We start from the raw sequence: 21,710 nt of genomic DNA on the forward strand, positions 1-21,710 counted from the left end.
TTTTCAAAGCTGAATGAACTTAAAATGATTTACAGCATAGCATGAGCAACAGATTAGCTAAGCAGCGCAGATTTTATCTTTACAGGAGCTGTTCAACCACAGTAATGAGCTGAAGGTCTCATGTTTTGAGCTCAACACACAGTTACAGTTGTTAAAACACAGAAGAATGGATTTTTTGTGTAAAAAGACACTTTGGGTATAGTGTGAGTACACATCCTGCGTAAAATAGGAGCGTGTTTTGAGATTGAAATTTCAGACACACCATAAATAAAATTCAAATGGTGTAACTAAGTAGCACAAGAACTAAGGAAATTACTTATGAACATTCCTCAAATCACCGCTTAACTTTAGTCATTTTTTACAATTGACCACCCAAATATTCTGTCAGTAGAACAACATTGGACTTTGTGGATCAGAGACACAAGAGAATTTTGAAGTACAATCAGTCACCTTTTTATGAAAACTGAAAACTTCAGCAAAATTTAAAATTTTATCCTCTACGTATATAAATTGTTAATTGGAGACTGAGGACAATTTCTATAGCAATGGCTGAATAAATACTGATGTTGCTGAACCTGTTTGAAAAATGCTGATGTGATAGAAATGAAGTACAGAAATGCTACATTAATGTAGTCACCATACAGAGGGTCCTTGACTTGTGTTGGAATTCCATTCCTACGGTGCAACGTTACTCCATTGTCACCGTAAGTCAAAACTCGCATACTGTGATGTATGTGGCGTACAGCTGGTGAACGTAAACAAAGTTGTCTTCTCCATATAATGCTGCGTGACGACGTATTCATCCGCTCTGCCCGCCAACTTCTTCCCACGTGAAATTTGTTTTAACATTGTAAATGCTGTACGTCAGAATGATGGAACAAGACCTTCTTAATAAGTGTATGAGACTATCCACAAAATGCCGTAGGCTGAGGACGTCGTAAACCGAGGACCTGGTGTAGTAGTGCGCGCCCTCTTCACTAAATATGCCTCATTTATCAGCCTTTAAGAATGGTGGTTGGCTGCTTTTTAATAAGTGATAGCACCACATGAGAAAAGGTTCAATTTCCAGATTCTAACAGCTCTAATGTTCCTCTTCATTGATGGGTCAGAAATTCTTTGATTCAGCATGAATGATGGAGAGGAATCTCCTACATCTTGCAATATGGACAGTGACTGACACAAAACAATCTGAAATAAACCAGTCTGCTATGGACTGATGCTTTATTACTTGCTTTATCACCGATTGTCACATATCTCCGCCGCGTTCCTTGGTGGAGTTACATGGCAATCAGTGCACGTCTGTCCATCTGTCCGTCTGTCCGTCTGTCCGTCTGTCCATCTGTCCGTCTGTCCATCTGTCCGTCTGTCCATCTGTCCGTCTGTCCATCTGTCTGTCCGTCCGTTTGCAACATTAGTCAAAAACGGACTAACAGATTTGGATGAAATTTTCAGGGATGGTCAGAAATGATACAAGAACCAAGTGATTCGATTTTGGCAGTGATGCGGATTATAGTCTGGATCCATGCATTTGTTAAGGATTTCAGCATTGCGAGACAGCAGCACGGCGTCACTGTGACTATGACAACAAGTGAACACTACGTCAGCTGCCTGCTGACGATCACATGATTATGATACTACAAATCGACTGCTGTGGACTTATTGGGATTTATCCATTGGAAATGATACGAGGAACAATTGATTAAATTGTGACAGTGTTTCCGAGTCCCATCAATTCCCGCTGTCCGCTATATATTTAGGTCATGCGATTCGGTATCCATACATAACATACACATGCATAGCACACGCCTGTGCTCAGCGCAAGGCCATTTTGTTTGTGGGTACATCTATATTAAATGGACACATTCTATGTTGCCGTGATTTCTGCCATGACTTTTTTCAAGATTTCATCCATCAGAAAAGATACAATGACTGAGCAGCCTTGGAGGAGTTCTTCGCTCCCTGAGTGCTTTTCTTGTCTGTTAATGGTTTTCATATTAGCATCTAAGCATTATTGTACAGTAGTAAAGTTTCAGTTCAACGCCATATGTGATCCACACATCTCCAGGCAAAGTCACAGCAAAATCGCATTAACCGTAAACCAAACATGTTTTTTTTTTTTGTTGTTTCCACAGAGTCTTTAATTAATTTAATAAAGCGGTGTTATGAAAAATGTAAAATTCTTTCCTTTTCTATCATTGTAGTGTGGAACCAGCAGGTGTTTTTCTAGCTATTGCAATCATATTCTAGTCACCTAGTTTATTCATTTATCTGTGCCAGGATCTAACAATAAAATTACATTTGACCCAAAACTTACTAAAATGAAATTAAGACTGTTTTTTTGTTTTGTTTTTTTCAGATAGAAATACATAGATACAGCCTACTGCAGGTGGTCTTCTTCAGCAGCATACAAAAATTTCTGTGTGTGTGTGTGTGAGGTAGAGAAAGTAAGGACTTCCAGAAGTAGTTAGTAAAAGCAACAGACTGTAAGCTTTTGACACTTCAGCTCATCACTTGCTCATCCACATCATGGCTGCCCGGCCCACGTTAATCACACACTCTCTCTCACACACACACACACACACACACACACACACACACACACACTAACACACACTGGATCGATTGTGTGGTGGCCGGTGGATGAACCTGTCATGGCCAACATAGATCGGACTGGAGGATAATGAAGTCTTCCTGCCCTATCTGACAAGCTCCGAGAGAGTGTGTTAGAGTGTGTGAATGTGTGTGTGAGAGAGAGAGAAAAACAGAGAATGATGCTCCTGGGACAGCCCACGGGCATCCTAACCATTGCCTGAATAAATTGGATGGAAAGAAGCCCCTTGAGTTGAAGACGTGATCTGTCATGATGTCATCTAAATGAGACTGGCACAGAGGGAGAGGTCAGGGTGCTAATAAAGACCTAACACACACACATACACACACACACACACACACACACACACACACACACACACACACACACACACACACACACACACACACACACACACACACACACACACACACACAGTGAGTGAATAGGAAGTTCAAGCTGACAGTCTTCAGATATTTTCCCAGCAACATTTTAATCCGCCTGTAACTGTGCTAACGTATTCTGCCTCTTCCTTCTGCCTCTCTCTCTCCATCCTTTCCCCTCCAGAGGGCGAAGCAAGTTTAACACAGCCGGGATTTCTTTGTGTAAGTCGGCTCGACAAAAACTAAAACCTCAATCAGAGAGAACAGGTTTCATGGAGGCTTTCAGCTTTGGACTCTTTACATAAAAGGGGGCGTTTATCATGTGACTTGAGCTTCAGTCAACATGTTCTTTTAATGTACAGCAACAAGAAATATAGAAAATTATGACGGTAAAAAGTGCTGCTACTGCAAATGATGCCATACAGGAATGCTGGTTTAAAATAAATTTTTAAAAAAATCTGTTAAACATGAGCAATATATTTTTTTACCAACAATCACAGCAGCCTGTTTCGAACTGGCAGCTGCACATTACAGCTTTAAACTTCATATATTTAAATGTGACATTGTATTGAAATGTATTTACGTCTGACATTGTTATATTACTTTAGGTTTTGGCTAAATCAAAGTCAACTTAATGTCACTGATTGAAAATCATCTGTAATAAATACCACCAGAATAATCAATTTTCTAATCAGTTTTCTATTAACTGCAGTACCAGCAGTGCAAACGGACTTGACAGCAAATCAGGAGCAAAAAACAAAACATATTTATGCGATTTCTGCATCACCAGTTAAATGCACACTGGGTTCCTATGGCAACACAATGCACATGGTGTGCAAGACTAACTCTACGGCTTCATTCAGCGATATTAGTAACATAATGCAATCTTTTTGAATGTGGAAATGGGATTAAAATGTTGACTTAAAATGTTTTTTGCCAAAAAAAAGCCTCGGAGTATGGAAAAAGAAGAGAGACTTGATATGCAAATACTTAAAAATGTCATATTAAGAGACAACAGAGCAATCGCAGCAGAGGCACATGACAAGAGATTTAAGATTTGTGTTCCATTAAAGGCAACAGTTAGGAAGTACAAGCTGTTCGATTGGTGGACATGACCCACACGTCATTTTAATTTTCTGTCCAGTGGCCACAGGGACAATTTCCTTGACTATACTTAATTAAAATGAGCAGCCTGTTAAAAAGACATTGAATTTTAAAAAGAAATCACCTGTCAGTTTCTTCCTTGCAGAGGCCATCTTGTCCTGAGTTTAAAGAGGAAGCATGCCTCCAGAGCAGCTCTTTATTGGTTCACTGAGGAGGGGGGATCTCAAATATAATTGGTTAACTGATGTATGCTGATTGGCCAGTTTAAACTGGAGAGGCAAGCCCCCTTCCCCACATATATGAGTGTACTGGGAAAGAAGTGAGGGAATAGTTTGTTCAGAAGGACTTTTGGAAGCAACCTGTGAAAGTTTTCTGCTATTTCTTTTCCCTCTCTCTTGCTATTTCTGTTTCTTTATCCTTAATTTTGGAGATTTTCTGCTTATTCCAAAAGCAAGGGGAATTCATCCAAATAAATGCAAATAAGATAATAAAAATAAACAATTGTTGCATCTGCACACTGCAAATATCTGCCCCCAAACCCCTTCCCTCTGTCTGAAAATGACTTCACATTCAGGAAACCGCACGCTGACAGTTTTAATCCATCTTCCTCTAGCGTGGACCTGACACTTATTCCTCTTGTATTCCCTGTGGGCAGCCTCTCTATCTATTTCTCCCCATCACCTTTGCCTTAGTCACTCGCTCACAGTGACATCTGTGTCACCTCCTGAACAATTCTGCAGTATAAAAATAACATTGTCGAACCTGCAGGATAACAGCAGATCCAAAGTTTCATGTATTTGTTACGTAAGAGAACATTTCACACAATATTGCAGAATCCGACCCGCTCAGCCGCTTTGTGAGTTAAACACAGTGTGACCGTCACTCTCAGCGCAACGATAACAGCTTTTTGTGACATCCGATGACTGAAATCTTTTGCCTCCACTGCAGTTGTATTTTCTCAAACTAAGACCATCAAAGAGTTGCTGCTGCTGCCCACAGCAGAGCGAAGCTGAAAAACCCGACGCTGCTAACACGGCACATTCATAACATAACTGTACTCCACTGATGACTTTGTTCATTTGTGCGACTGAGTCATTATTTCCTCCGACCTGCAGCATCAGACACCTCCATAGTAACAACTGCTATTCATCTGTGAAGCTTTAACTGTTTCGAACCTGCACACAAGTGGTTGGATCAATGGAAACACCGGCTAACAAGGACACACACGGAGGAATGTTTTTCCTTCAACGACTGTCACAACTGCTCATCCATACACAGCTAGCATAGCATAACAGGAAATATGGCTAAACATAGGTTATGTTATTGTGCATATTGTGTACTGTTTCCAGTGGCTCACACCTGTTACATTTCAGAAAAACAATCCAATCCATGTGCAAAATAACATGCAAATAGCATGCAAATCGTGGTGGTAGAAGAAATAAGGTGCAAAAATTGTGCTGACATTTACAATTTTAAAAAAGACTATTACAAATTATACATACAATCTAGCAAAAGAAATAATAATAAGCATAGGAGAGGTGTTTGAGAGCGGTAGGTTGTGATCTGTTGAAGGATTGAATCATTATTTGGTTTCACACAGTAAAGTTGATGCTATTTAAGCTGCACACAGACACGCATGCAATCTAACATCCTTTTCTTTTCTAAACTGGGCACCACATTAATGATTTGGCCTCTAAACAGACCCACACATGGAGAGGAAACTCAAACCTCCTGCTTCACAATCTTTTTTGTTCTTGTCGAACACATGAAGACAGAACAAAGAGACACACACATTCTTGAACCCTCTTGTAAGTGCATGTAATGAGATTATTTTTGATAGTATTGCGTATTTGGCTTCTATTTGCTTTAGTAAATGCTTTGTGTATTTCTGCTGGTCTAGTCAAAATTGAGTGAATGCTGCCAACTTTCACTACATAGAACTCCAAAATCCTTCAATCTAGCTCTTGATATGGAAAATTGGTTACAGTTAATAGTGAAACTATAAATCAGAATATCAAATTAACAATTTAGTGTATTTGAAGAGACTGATTTAAAGACCGATCTTTTGTTTTAGTCTGTTTTCCTTCTGTTTGCTTTCCTTTTCAACTAGCGATTATAGAGATTAGAGCCTGGTAGCAACGGTTGCAGCCACAGCTGTGAGGATGGCCCTATACATGTACCGTGTGTGAGTATGCGAGTATATGTGCGAGAACCTAAGTGTGAAAGCGAGAGAGAGTGAGTGTTAGAAACTGTCAAAACATTCATTTATCAAGGAACCCATGGGGTCACAGCAGTGTTTTTCTCTCTTACACACCTAAAATACAGCGTAAAGCACATATTGCACGTCAGTTGCTTTAAAAATAGCATCTCAATGAAGCTTAAAGCACTTTGTACAATCCCTCTGATTACAACACTACCATGCTGTATGAACACTGGCAGTCATTTCTTTCTGTAATCAGTTATCTTCTCCATAGATATCTCTATCCATACATGCAATAATCAAATCCTTTCTAATTTCAGCCACCATTACAAAACTCTGCAGTTCCTCTCAGGTCTACAGTGCACTGTTTAGTGTTTGCGAACAACCGCTTCACTGCTACTGCACTCATCAGCTTTGTTTCCAACAGAAAAACAAACCAGAAAACTACTGTCAGCTATCAGTCCATTATCAAACTGCAGACAAGCATATATGTGGACAGCTCCCATATAAATGAAAATGAGTCCTTGACTCTGCATTTGGTTGAAACACAAAGTAAACACTTACGTTGTTCCACATATGTCAGCGTATGATAATTTGCCCTCACCAGCTTCATAAGTGATAGTGTGTAGTGTTAAAATCAGACTGTTTCAGCTTTAAGTGAATGTGTTTTCCTGATAGTCATGTAAAGGTAATTTCTACCAGCAAATGTACACGTGACTGTCACAGTGTACCTTTCACTACAAAACACAAAGAAGAAACTTTGTCCAAAAATGACGTTCACTTGCTTTCCATTGAATGCTGCACTCTGTTATTACTTCTAAGTGAACTTTAAAATGCACGCTAGCACTGGTCAATGAATTGTGTAATTTTAAGGAAGTGACTAACAACTTAAGGATTCCTGAATACACATATTTGGATGAATCCTGTAACACAAAAGATGGCAGTAGTATGACACATTCTGTCCTAACTCCCAAAAAGTCAGTCATCTGTGGTATAGCAGCCAAACTGTTAAACATGAAGCCACTCTTGTTGTTGCACTGTGCAGTGGTAGCATGACCTGCAGGGAAGGTTTGGGAACAAAGACACCAAACTTTTTAGATGTTAGTGCAGTTTTCATCTTCCAGTGACCACTGATTCTCCAGTTATGGCTCCCTGCCCATTCCTTTACATAGGAGCATTGGCTGCAACTGGATATTGTCATTGCTAATAATGGGGCTGTGAATTGGGAGTGGCTGTTTGTTCCAGTATGGCTGTTTTCCCATTTCAAAAATTTCTTTCCTGAACTTCCTACCTAAATATGGAACTGTCAGAGTGTGACAATACCTTTGAGTAAGGTTGCAATGCAAAAAGCTTCCACACTGGAGTTCCTCTCTGAATTCTGTAAAACCTAATTGAAAAGTGAACTGATTTAAGCTGTTTTTTTTTTAGCTTTCCCAACAATGTAATCTTTGGATCTCATTGGCTATTAGTCACTCACATGACAGAATTTGAAGCCTAATGATTGTATGTTACTCACCAAAATGCACTTTGTGGCCACCTGTTAACTTCCCCCCTGAAAATCTCGCCAACTTATGCCTTCATCAATCCGGCATTTTGGTTGATGATTTGAAAATGAGAATTTCATGGAAATCCAAGCCATAGAAATGAAAGTGTGAGTCATCAAACATTTTCTATGTGAAAAGTAAATTTAATTTTTGGAATATTTAGAAGAAAAACTCTTATTTATGGGATCTGAATATTGGACTGGAATAGAGTTTGAAAAGTCAGATCCTCACCTGGAATCATTCGGCTTTGTTATATCTTACATCAGAACTTTTTAGATTTGTTTTCAGATTTATTTATTTTTGGTAAACCCTTCCATATATTTATTCTGGAGCGGAAACCACTGAAAACGTCTTCAGCAGTGCAAACAAGGGGCCTCCAACCATCAAACATTGGTAATTTTCTGGTTTCCACTGAGTACAGGCTGAAAAAACTGAAATCAAAAGCAGACCCGCAGCAATAAAGCGCTGCTACTGCTGCTGCTCCGATAGCTTCGCTGAGGAATCATTCTGAATGCATCATTATCAAGCTCCAAACATATCCAGTCTGAAGTGGCTCTTACTGCTCTGAGTAAATCAAACCTCCCACATGGAGGACAGCAGCTTCTTACTCACATTAAACAAGCCGAGCTCCTTCTAACAAACACTGTGTATCCAGACAAATAGCTGTCGGAATACAGTCTGCAGCCATCACTGGTGAAAATGGGAGCAATCTCGATACTGTGTACAAGCAGTAATTTGTTGTTGAGCAGCAATCTGTGAACTGTACATCTCAACATAGCAGAGATAACAAATGCTGTTGATCTCAGGCTGGTTGCAATTAATGAGGCACTATTGATATGTTGGAGTTGCACGACTAGCCTTTTAAACTCTGGAATTTACATGTTCCACCATATGCACATCTGGGGCTATATATTGCTCTTAAGAAGGTGGATTGGGCTCTCAAATTACTTGAAATTTGATGTGCTATATAGTGATATATATAAAGAAAGCTATTCCCTTTTGCCACATGCTTTTCTTAAACATTCAAAAGCCAAAATCTTGGAAAAAATGTATTAAAATACACAGTTTGCTACATGCAATGACATTCTGTGTATCTGTGTAAGTTGATGTGTCATGTGGTTCCCTAAATGTTTCCACAATTCTTGCAAAGTTTGTTCTAACAATCTTAACATGAACCGATCACCAGAACTGGATTCTGGCCATTAAGTTGAGTATAAAAAAAAAATTCTAAATCTGTCCAAAATCTTAATGATTGAATCCCGCATATTAGTTCATTTTGATGTTCGCATTTCTAATAATCTAATGAGATCTGTAGAGACTGTATACAAAGATGGAATCACCCTCATGTGATGTCACCTACAGGTTTCTAAAAAAACACTTTTGAAGCTCCGTGTGGTTTCTTGGCAAATCCTGATTCCCTCCTTCATGACTAATTAAAAAAAAATGTATAAAATGTTCAAAATTACATATAACTTTAGGCATAAGTGCACATGAAATATAAATTCACTCCCTCAAACAGGGAAGTTAGCTGTAGAGACCAAAACAGTTTTTCGTACAAGGCTGTAAATATGTTTATTACTGCTGTAAACTTGGCCATTTTAACATGGGAGTCTATGGGAATCATAATGGGAATTGACAGCCTCAAGTGGCCATCTGTGGAATTGCAGTTTTTGGCACTTTGTGTTGGTTGCCACTTGATAAAAACTCTCAAGCCAACCTACATTTTTGATTCATTGTGACAGCACCATCTAGTGGGAAATAGTCTACAAATCAACATTTCAACATTTCTTTTCACAAAGACGACTCTATAGTGCTTATCTAAATTTACATGGCTTGCAGCTTTAAGGACAGATTTTGGCAGCTTGTGAATGGACATTCATGAAAGAGCCACTGACAAAAGCAAAGTAATAAACCATCTTATCTATCCTCTGGGACAATGGAATCATCATTTGTTTCCCAGTAGATTTTTGCCACCAGTATAAAATATCTTAAAGCTTATTTCACCTTCCTCACAATCTTTGCCATTCAGCACAAGACACAAACATTATGCAGCCTAGTTGTGATGCCACAAAGTTGAACTCTGAGTCCATTCAGTCAAACATGCCACGGCAGGAAGTGAAAAAAAAGATGCATATTTTGGGCATATTGAAGCAGTTAAATTCAACACTACAGGCGGAGTTTATGTAATCTAGATGTTATAACACGGGCCTGTCAGGACGGAGGAGATTCACTTCTCACGCTGATTTCGCACAGAGGGAGTCATTTCGCTCAAAACTCTAATCCAATTCTTCCAGCTCTTTTCTCAGGACTTGAAAGACAATCCATCTGTTCCTCCTGGCCGCTGTTCAATCACACCGCCTTCTGTTAGCGGGCCGGAGGTGAGTTAAATGTTTCTACCACTTCACTGGCACCTGGGGGAGTCGGGGACACGGTAGCATCTCGCTGCTATAAAGATCACGGCTGGAGTCCTAATTCATCACCCCAGGCATCATCATGTGGCATTACAATATGCTAATGCAGCGACGCCGTGCCCTCGCTGTCACCTTCTTCTCTCTCTTTCATCTTTCCCTCTCCTTCCCCCCTTGAGGCCTGAGCCTCCCCCACCCAACCCTCTGCGATGTGCACCTTGCTGCCAGCATGTGGAGAGGGCCTGAAAGGGATGTCGGAGCTGATGTTGGAATTAGGTGATCGTTGCATGTAGTTGTCTGGCTGCAAATGACGATCATATAATTAGTCTGTGGTGTCAGCGTTGCAAGCGGATCCCATTTATTAAGCACAGGCTGGATAAATTATCACCTCACATGCCTATAAATGGGATAAAAATAGAAATGCCTCCGCAACAGGTGTGGCTTTGTGGTGGAAATGTGTGCAGTTGGGAATTACATTAGACATATTACAATAAGAATTACCCGCCAAACATAGCAAAGCTGACTAGAAGCTGATATAATTTAGCATTTAGAATTTTTTACCATTTGGGAATCAGGTGTTGTGCATTTTTCTTCGATGAAATAGCTGTACTCTAGGGAATATTTAGTTCTCACCCCATGTGACGGATACGTTAGCCAGCCCCAGTCTCCTGTGATCGTCGTCGTGTCCAGAAGATTCACTGCAGAGAAAGAAGAAAACAAAACAGCAGAGGATGTAAGTGATGAACTTTGAATGAATGTTTTTTTCCCCCATCCTGCCCTTCATCACACCATCCTCTGAGCACTGGCACCTGATAGTCACGCACATACGCATGTACACCTGTCTGACAGGTGTGACTGATGAGGAGGGACTGTCGTCACGGCAACTTTGAGCCAGGTGTCACAGCATGTGATGTCACCTTGACCTGGCTCACCCTCGGAGCCCTCAGAGCTGGGACCTCAGTGGTCCGGGCTCAGAATAGAACAGGACACAGAACGTTTTCTCCTAAATGTGAAGTGTGAAATAGTAACACAGTAACACATATACTAACACTAGTGTGTGACAAACATAAGCACATATTAGACAAACATTCATGAAAACACGACAGAACCCACCCAGAACACACATTCGGACATTCTGAATCACCACTGTTTGTCTTTAGTTTTCATAGTTACTTTTACTACTATATTTTCATTTCTCAGTTGTAATATTTCAGTTTCATGTGTAATATTTCATTACCATTTGTAACGCTTGGTTTTCATTTGTGATATTTTGATTACGTGTTTCACTTTCATGTACAGAATTGTTGATGTAATGCGCAATTTATTTCATTTTCATCAAATTTTTCTGTTATTCAATTATATGTATTACCTCAGTACATCTACCAGCATTACTTTTTACTGTTTTATTCTAGCCTTATTTTAGCTTATTTATCCAAACATTAGCTTTATTAACTTAGCTTAAAATTAGCTTTACTGATAAAATTAACATGTAATAGCAAATACCAGATGTTAGCTTTAACTAGATAGTGAATTGCACGGTGACCCAACATTGTGAGCGTCTATGTTTGTTATTAAGTTATTAAATTAAGCTGCTTGTTGCTTATTAAGTTGAGTCTAAAATAAGTGCACAAACATTTGATCATTTGAACTCTCTCTTTCTGATAATTTTCATTTACTTTTCAGTTTCATCTCTATATAATCAGGTTCATAAATTCCCCTAAGCCTAAGCTAAAGCATTATCAACTCACATAGACATGTCCTATCTACCTTGAATTTCCTTCCCTGTGTTTAAGGCTTGCATATTTCAGCTGAATCTGCATGCAATCTTCCTGCATCCAAAATTCACTTCTCCATCTGTCTGAACACACCTTTTACATCTGAGTGGCAGGACATTACAAGAAAGAGACGGACAGATGTGGGAAGTGGATGAAGAACGTGGTGAACCATTAATTCTACCCACTGGAACTGCCCATATTTTGTGTCCCAGCAGGTGTGTGTTTGTCTTTTTCATGCCTTCAGCACTTCCAGCTAATATGATCTCTGCCCCAGGGCTGCTTGTCAAGCATCCGAGTGATGTTCCCCACATTAGAATGAGTTTAACAAAACACTTCACACTTCTTAGCTTTCCGTGTGTCATCCTTCATCTTTCTGCCTGACACTTGCTGTCTTCCTGTCTCTCCTGCATGTTACAGCTGCGATATGCAACTGTTTTGCCTTCAAGCAGGAAGTGAACTGCAAGGCCTGGCCTCCTCCCCCTCAGCTGGCCGAGTTCATGTCTGGATATTCGGTGCTCATACTGATGAGTTGTCAGGTAAAGACTCAGAGATGCTCTGGCATCACATTCTTATCTGCAAAATGTTGCAAACTGAAAATGGTGACATTGGATTTCTGAATATGTGCTTTTGTGCGTGTTTTGTTGATGTTAATCTGCTGGCACGTTGTTAGTTTGTTAACAATGTTGTTTGGGGGAAAAGAACGAATAAAGTGCCTGCTTCAGAAACTTCATCAACACATTAAGATCCACTCTCTCGATTCAGAAATGATCATCTATTCTAAAACATCGATAAACAAAAAGTAATAACATCAGCAACCTCCGGCCGTCATCTAAATTAATCATGACCCTGGAAAAATACAAAATGCTGCTTTGGAACTTGTAACTGTGGAGATTTGTGGCTTTTCTAAACCTAACCAAGTAATTTAGCCCAAATTTACCCAAACACCGCCTGAAAACAGAAATAAAGACAGAGTGAAGGGAGTATTGTATTTAGACACAGCTCATCTATAATTGCTCTTATGTCTAGAACAGTAAATGGTGTGTCTTAATCTACCTGTTTTAATGTGTGTTTTCTAATGACCTATGATATATCATAAGTGGAAATGCTTACAAAAAACTTGAAATGTTGCAAAAAGTTTTACACTCCTACTTTTAAAGTAGAAAAATTGATGTATTGCATGGAAAAGTTCAGTGGAAACAGACTTTGCTTCCACTCCAGAGAAAATGAACACCACCAACAGTTAACTTGGATCTCTTCGTATCCAGATAACAGTCGTGAATAGGCACACATTCAGTTTTATTTTCATTTTTGGCGTGTTCCAAAATTCTGTTAAGATTTGTGCTATATTTTGGATGCCAACCGAACTAATGTTAGCATGTTGGTGTTAAGCAGGTAATCCTTAAGATCTTAGTTTAGTGTGTTAGCATACTAATATTTGCTAATGAACCAAATAGCTGTGGTTTTGACCTGATAGGCATCTGACTCATTAGAATTCATTTCTTGGGGAAAGGGAATGTCTGCAAAATCAGGTAATCCATCTAATTGTTCTTTCAGCGTCCACCAAAGTGACGGGTCGACCGCTGCAGTATTGGCAGATGCAGTAATTGTGTTGAGCTCTGCCCGGTTTCAGGCTGAAGATAGATCTAATAACCCACAATCACTTGAAAACACCTGTGTAGGCTGACAGGCCTTCAACACAAATGATGCCTAGAGAAAAAAAAAAAAGAAAAACGCAGAATTTGCAGATCACTTCATTAAAACTATTCCAGGCTGTTTGGTCCTGTGGTGGCTCCAAATTGCTGGAGTCAGCCGTTCTTCAAAGTAATGAACTTTATGAACTCTTGTAACGTATGACAGTGAAGTGAACACAGTGTTTACCAAAGGGTATAGTGGAAAACCAAAGCGATCCAGTCCGATTTAGTCCAACACTCAGCAGTGCCTGGTTGTATCGGAGAGTTTTTATGTTTTGCTCTGAAGTGTCAATTTGCGGCTTGGCATGGGTCAAGAACACCCACAATTCATAGAGGCAAAAGGGATGAGTGTATAATGTCATAATGGAGATGAAGCACTCCTCTGTACTGCAACTCCACTTCATGATGCGGACCAATAAGACGGGAGTACTTTTCCATAAAAATCCTGCCAAGTGGAGCCTCGTGGTCGTCTAATTTCCGCGTGCACAGACTGTTGCTTCACTCACGTGTTGCAATTAGCCGTTGTGTCACACCTCCTAATTTGGGCATCGGGCCGCTGAGAGGGGCAGTGGGTCAGAACACATAGACAGATGGCAGTGCCACCATCCTCTCATCCCTCCATCCATCCCTCCCCCCATCCACCAGCCTTCTCCCCGCCTCTCCCTCCCCGAGGCGCCGGCGTCCCGTCGTCTCGTATTGATGATGCGGTGGCCCCTCGCGCTCCAGCCAAGGTCACAAATGGATGCTGCCAATTACACTCTCCTGAGCGCTGCACGCCGGTGCGCCGAAGTGACATAATGAAAGCGGCGTACTGGTGCAAGTGAATTTAATATTTCTTCAAAGCACCAGGGGAATATTGCTCTGCTATACAGTTATTATTAAAGGAGAAAGTTAAAAAAAAAAAGACAAACAAATCCCCTCCGTGAATCCAAAAACATGTGAGGCGGCGTGTTATCGCCACAGCAGACCGTGTGAAGATTTACGAGGCGTTCCCAGTGGTATTAATTTAATTTCCACTCAAATGAGAAATCCCTCTGTCTTTGAAGGTGGTGGGAGTCATTTATCTAATTTGTTCTAGCTGCCTGAATTATGACTTGTATATGAGCGATAGGGTTTAGCCGCATGTCTGGTATTTTGCTTTAATGTGACAGGAACCATGTGAATAAAACAGAGGACAGACAGTAATTAGCAACAACCCACCTCTGTGTTATTGGACAAGTTATTTCAACCTCATTTTTGGCAAGAAGAAGTGTTTAACAAGGATTTTTAGTCAGGATAGACCGATTATCAGCCTGGCTGATTATCATGGCCGATATTTGGCATCATCAGTATCTGTATTTTTATTGTCCGATTATTGATAAATGTGCTACTTCAGGTCTGATGCTGGCTCCTCTGTCTGTCTGTCTGTCGCCACTCTGAAGTCTCAGAAATGTCTCTCAAACTGCAAAAACTGAACAAGAAACACAAGTTGTTGTTACAAACCAGGAAATTAGCTGCTCTCACAGTGGCTAATGCTATGCTAATGGCTAGCGGCTTAGTTAGAAGGCAGCCACAGATTAACCCGAAACAGAGTCTGGAAAACAATAATGAATAACACTTTAAGACATGAACCTTAGTGGGCATTAAAATTGACAGAACAGTGAAACATTAAGAAAATAGAGAATAACAGCAAACTTAATTGATCCCACACAAACCGAGGATAGCATCTTAATTTAATCACTACTATTTCTATGTTACGTATTCAGTCATAGACATGCTTATTAATGAAGAAGCCTAGTTATGAATGACTGGTTTTCTTCTATTATATGCTGTTAAAATATAACATCTGATGTTTATCGGTTCCAAATATTGTCGTTCCTTTCTTGAGTACCAATAATCAGCATCGGTAGCAGCCGTCAGAAACCTATATAAGTCGATCCCTAATTTATAGTGGACTGCTTCACCTCCGTGACACCTTGATGAGGATACAGTAGCAGAGTTTGAACCCCAAGAAATCTCTGTTTAAACCCCAAAAAATCTCTCTGATAACCAAGAGGTTAAAGCTGTTGTTTGGTGGCGAAGTGCTTCTCCTCGAGGACCCCGAGGCTTGAAATTGAGTTTGTTCCAGTTTTGTTTTGTTCATAAAACAACACAAGCCACCAATACCAGCCCTCCCCATCCCACCGCCAGCACAGCCTCCACCAATTTCTCTCCTTCACCCTCTCTACCCTCAACTCCTCGGCCCAAATGAGAAAGCTGTCCGCCAACTCGAGAGGTTGTTCCCGCTCGCTCTGAGACACGCCACATATTTCCCAGGGTGGTGGTCAACTTTCCTCGGCCATTACTTTTCCCTTCGCTCGCTCCCGCGACTCCATCTGGCCGGCAGGTTAGCGGGCAAACTGGTGTGTGGACGCTGCCTGCGGCCCGGAGCTCATGTTGCAGGCGTGTATCAAATCAGCCAGGTCCGCCAATGCATTTTAAAAGCAGTGACACATGCATGCACACGCAAACACACAAACACACACTCTCTGTTTTATCAGTAGTCATGGCAGTCTGACAGAGGGAGTGTATGTGTCTGAAGTCAACACAGAAGAATTATGGGCTGTCTTGGAGGAAGTGGAGTTTGCCTGCAGTGCCTGCAGTGACTTCATACAGCCAACAACAACGTCGCCTTGAAAACACACACATACACGCACACACACACACACACATAGAGGGGGAACTATGGAGGAAGGAAATGGCAGAAAAGAGCAGATGCTCAAAACCTCATTTCCACCCCAAAAGACACGGTCATACATTTCAAAGGGAAAAGTGCAGCTATTATTCTACACCAAGTATCAAAACACACACACACACACACACACACACACACACACTTACACACGTGCACACTACGGCACTATAGCACATATATACATGCATCCACACACATAGGAGGCGACATACAATGACAGTCAAAAATGTGCGACTTTCTGGAAAACAATACGTGCCGGACAAATGTACACAAACACATACATGAAGGCACACACTGATGCTGGGCTCTGGGGCCAGACAGCCACTGTGACAGCTGCGTAATTATCTCATCAACTCCTCCCTCCTCTAACAAGCTTCTCCCTCTCTTGTCTCTCGTCTTCCCCTCTCCTGTAAACCTCCCCATCAGCGCCTCGACCAGAGGACGACGATAAAAGCCTCCACGGAGATGAGAGGAGCGCCGTCGAAACACACTGAACCCTCTTTCTTTCTCGCTTTTATTTTTTTTTCCCCCTCACACATACAGAGACAGCCATCTTCTATCCTTTCTAGTTTTGTTTTTGCACTTGCTTCACAGTCCTAATACCAATTCCCCACTCTCCAATTATGAGAGCAAGTCCACATAAATTATTACTGCTCAAAAGCAACAACAAAAAAAAAGAAAACAAGAGTCTTTGTTCACTCACGGCAGCAACAAACTAATATAAAATGATTTGAAACAACTGTTTTCATCACCAGTGCTCCCCTCCTCATCCTCCATTGTGTGTTGTTTTTTTTTTTTTTTTTGACGACAGGTTTAGGGAGGTGTGCTGAACTAAATTAGACACATGAAAGGAAGAAATGAAAGGTGGAATAAAATTAAGGATGACTCCTTTGATTCGCAAATTGTTGGTTTGGTGAGCAAATAGAGGAGAACGAGGCGCAGAAGCATGTGACTGTCATATCCAAGAGTTCTCAGATCAAAACAAATGAAATCCGCAGGTGTGACTGTTCTGCAGGTTTATTTTTTGGATGAGAAGGATGTCACTTACCAGGAGATGCGAACATACATTTATCGTGACTTTAAAAATTACGAGCATATGTGGGGCTGATTCACGAAACTTAACTCCAGCACAACCCAAATAACCAAAGGAACTATTGAGCAGCAACCATCAACCCCTTATTTTGTGGTATAAAAACAAAAACAACACACGTTATTTATTCCTTGAACTGTTCAGTTAAAGTTTTCAAAAATGTCACCTCCCTAAACAGTGGTCTAAATCATGATTGTGGAGGAGAATACTAGACTTCTTCAGATGTTTTGGGTAAAGATTAAGAACTTTTAAAGAATATAAAATAGGGATGTCCGATAATATAAGCCCGCCGATATTATCGGCCCGATTTTGGCAGAAAAATGTAATATCGGTCAATATCGTTATCGTTATCGTTTTTGTTTTTTTTTTTTTTTTTTGCTTGTCAGGAAAACCAATTTTAAAAAAGGCCTTGATTTCGCCCATAGTTTTCAAAATTGTATAGTTGCCACAATGTAATAGATTCATAGAGGAAAGGAGAGAGGGAAAATGTGAACTGTTGTTTGAAAATATATATATGGCATTTTTTCCATAACTTAAGTTGAAGTAGTTTTCTTGTTTTGCACAGACAATATTTACATTTAGAAAGCCTTGTTGCATTTGAGAATGCATCCAATGGGGCATCACAATAAAATTAGGCATAATGTGTTAATTCGGAATCAGAAATTGAGAGTTGGACAGTATCAGCAAATCGGTTATTGGTAAAAAAGACAATATCCAACATCCCTAATATTCAAGGTATACTTAAATGCAATGTTTTTATATGTATTTCTTTGATATATTTCAACTTTTTCTTTCCCTCTGTTTCTTTAACTGGGGTGCCAGACTGTCTTCTATTTTTCGTTTTCTGAGCCGATCACCTCTATAAGACCAACTCTGTTTAAAGAGCTCTCTTTCTATATGCAATATAAGATTTTAAAGTGCAAGAAAAAGTGCCAGAGGAAGGAATGTTGCACAGCAGTTCTTTTAAAAAAATTCTGTGGGAGCACAGCAGTGTGGGGACAGTTTTTCTTCCTTTAGATATATTTGGCACATGGAAGAACATGTGACTGGTGCAATTGAAGCGGTCAACTGGTTGACAGCTGGTGATGGTAAAGTGCCAGCGAATGTAGCACTGCACCAAAAAATGTGCTCAAGGAAGAAATAAAAAGACTAAAGTGGAGGAATTACAGATTTTTTAGTTTTACCAGGATGAGCACACTTGATTAAGTGTCACACAGGGACACAAAAACTGTATGTTTTGGTGAAAAATGGTGAAAATGAACATTCTTTCACTTTTGCTTGCTTAAAATGAGCATGACAGGGCAGCTTCGTCAAAAATGCTAAACTCTTCAATGTAATTTGTCAGGTGTCAGCCTTCAGACTCACAGGATATCTTCATCACCCCTAACTGAATGCATCATTAGAAATATTCAAAACCATATTTTTGTGTGTGTGTTAAATTTCTCTCCTCATCACATATTTTAGCATAAAATTATCACATGTCAGTATTCCTCTTTGACCATTTTATACTTTTCCTCCATCATTAAGATGAAATTACCACTTCTGCCAAGTTTCTGTAGAGTGTGATTCTTATCCAACAAAATCTAAGCAGTGCGTCACATAAAAAGAGAGAAAAACAAACTCCAAACTGACTTTTGCAAAGTTTACTCAGCCACTATGTAATCCTTTTCATTTTACAGAGAAGGGAGTGTAATCATGTGGCTTTGTGGATGACAAATGGGCTGTAAATAAACCACAACACATGGGAGCAGAACTCCAGGCTGGGCTCACACCCAAAACAACGTTTTTGTGTTGCTGCAACTGCTTACACACAACCTGACATATGTCACGACACACTGTGCCAGCTTTCTTACTGCTTATTTACCTTGTTTTTCTCACATTATCATTTATTTCCACACGGTGATGCTCACCAAACAGCATCATTAAATATTAGCTGGGAATGAAGTCACTGTACTGTTGTATGGAGGATGAAAAATGACTAAATAAATGTGGTAATAAATAACCAAATACAAAATAAATTTTAAAAATTCACTACATTTTAATAGTTAAAAAGAACAGAACTAAATTAATTTCGTAGATTTCTTTCTAACTTCCATAAATCAGGTTTTATTTACATTATTTAGGTAGTTCTGCATTGAATTGCTTCACACTGTGTTTCTGTATTCCTACATTTCTTAATTTCTTTCTGTGTTTGTATGTTAATGAACTATGTTTAAGATATACATGGGAAGCAGAGACAGCCTGTTACATTAAGATTTGATTAGAAATGGACTTAGAAATACAGAAATAATCTAAATTAAAGCTGGCGTATTTATATGTAGAAATAAACTCGAGGTGAATTTAATTGCATTTATTTATTTATTTGCATTATCAGATGGCTTTTTAAAAAAACATTTATTTGCACCTTTAATTGTCTTTTTCTGCATGAATTGATTTAAACTTTATGCAATTTTTTTTTTGCATTAATTATGTTTTAGATATTTACTATGAACCCCTCATAAACATAATCACTTCTGCTGTAATACAAGATTATTATGTCTTATGTACAATTTATTAGTTTATATATGGTGGTAATACAGGCTAATTATAGGGCTTGAAGTAAAGTTATTAAAAAATATATTAACTACAGCGAATGTAGAATTATTCTAATTCCTACAATCGTCAAACATCTGCAGGAGAACATGCAGCTACTTTCGGCATTAACTTTCCTATAAATAATGTTACCTTCACATCTGATCCCTTTGGTCAAACACCACAACCTTCTCATGAGTCAAGAGCGTTCAGTTTCACATATAGTTTGTGTTTTTCTACTCATCACTAATCTCAGGGTGGCAAAACACAGATTCAGACTATCTGCAGAACATTCTTTTGTTTATGGCATCCAGAGGCTGTAGATGGAAGCAGGGATGCAGGTTACAGACATGCAAGAGTTTATATGTCGTGGCAACGGTAAAATGGCAGAGTCCATTGAACTAACCAGGTTAAGCAAGGAGGCAAAGACAATAAAGTGCTTTTATGAGGCGTTCAACCTGTCAGGTTTCTCAGATATAGTGAAAGTCTTTGTTACAGTTTGTTAACAGTGTAACAGGGAGGCAATACCTTTAGTAGAAAATAAGCATCAACCTCATCAACCTCAAGTCATCATGAAAATCTAAAGGTTTTTTTTTTTTTTAACACAATATCCATCCATCATCTATACACCGCTTAATCCTCATTAGGGTCGCGGGGGAGCTGGAGGGCTACACATACAGACAAACAATCACATTCACACCTACTGACAATTTAGAATCACCAATTAACCTCAGCATGTTTTTGGACTGTGGGAGGAAGCCGGAGAACCTGGAGAAAACCCACACATGCACAGGGAGAACATGCAAACTCCATGCAGAAAGATCCTAGGAAGGCTGGAATGCGAACCGGGGATCTTCTAGCTGCAAGGTGAAAGTGCTAACCACCAAGCTACATAGTTCACTATTTTCCTTAAATACCTGCAAAACTGGGCTGCACAGTGGCTGAGTGGTTAGCATTCTCGCCTTCCGAAGATCCGCAGTTCACATCCCGGCCTTCCTAGGATCTTTCTGCATGGAGTTTGCATGTTCTCCCTGTGCATGTGTGGGTTTTCTCTGGGTGTCTGGCTTCCTCCCACAGTTCAAAAATATGCTGAGGTTAATTGACTATTCTAAATTGCCTGTACGTGTGATTGTTTGTCTGTATATGTAGCCCTGCAACAGACTGGTGACCTGTCCAGGATGTCCCCTGTCTTCGCCCCAAGTCAGCTGGGATAGACTCCAGCCCTCCCATGGCCCTAATGAGGATTAGGCGCTGTATAGATAATGGATGGATCTGCAAAACTGTACCTTAAACACCAGTGACTAAAACACAAAGATCAAGGTTCAGCAGCTGGTCACATCACAGTCAGTTAATCCAGATTGGACTTGAAGACACTTTGATTTTCTGTTTACTTCACACACACTGAGCTCTACATTAGGAGCAACATGCCAACTCCTCTTCTACCACATTCCAGGTGTTTTCTACTGGGCTCAGATCTGCTGACTGTGACCCCAGTTAGGTACTCAAAGTTGGAAGAGGTGAAGTGTTGCCATAAAGGGATGCACTTGATCAGAAACATTACTCAGATAGTCTGCAGACCATGAAATAGTTTGAGGTGTCCAAGAAAACATCCATCACCCCAGCTACAGCCTGAGCTGTTAA

At 40.0% G+C, this 21,710-nt stretch overlaps 1 protein-coding gene across 4 annotated transcripts in view; it reads right to left on the minus strand.

Annotated features, from left to right (window-relative positions):
- The window catches only part of epha8 (eph receptor A8), a 142,402-nt gene that overhangs the window by 104,019 nt on the left and 16,673 nt on the right, over positions 1-21,710 (minus strand). For all 4 annotated transcript variants that reach the window (XM_035958054.2, XM_035958053.2, XM_023292065.3 and 1 more), the window contains exon 2: positions 10,863-10,927. In XM_035958054.2, the coding sequence (XP_035813947.2) occupies positions 10,863-10,927 (65 nt within the window). The remainder of the gene's footprint in view (positions 1-10,862; positions 10,928-21,710) is intronic.

Source organism: Amphiprion ocellaris, chromosome 5 (assembly GCF_022539595.1).
Source record: "Amphiprion ocellaris isolate individual 3 ecotype Okinawa chromosome 5, ASM2253959v1, whole genome shotgun sequence".
Lineage (NCBI taxonomy): Eukaryota > Metazoa > Chordata > Actinopteri > Pomacentridae > Amphiprion > Amphiprion ocellaris.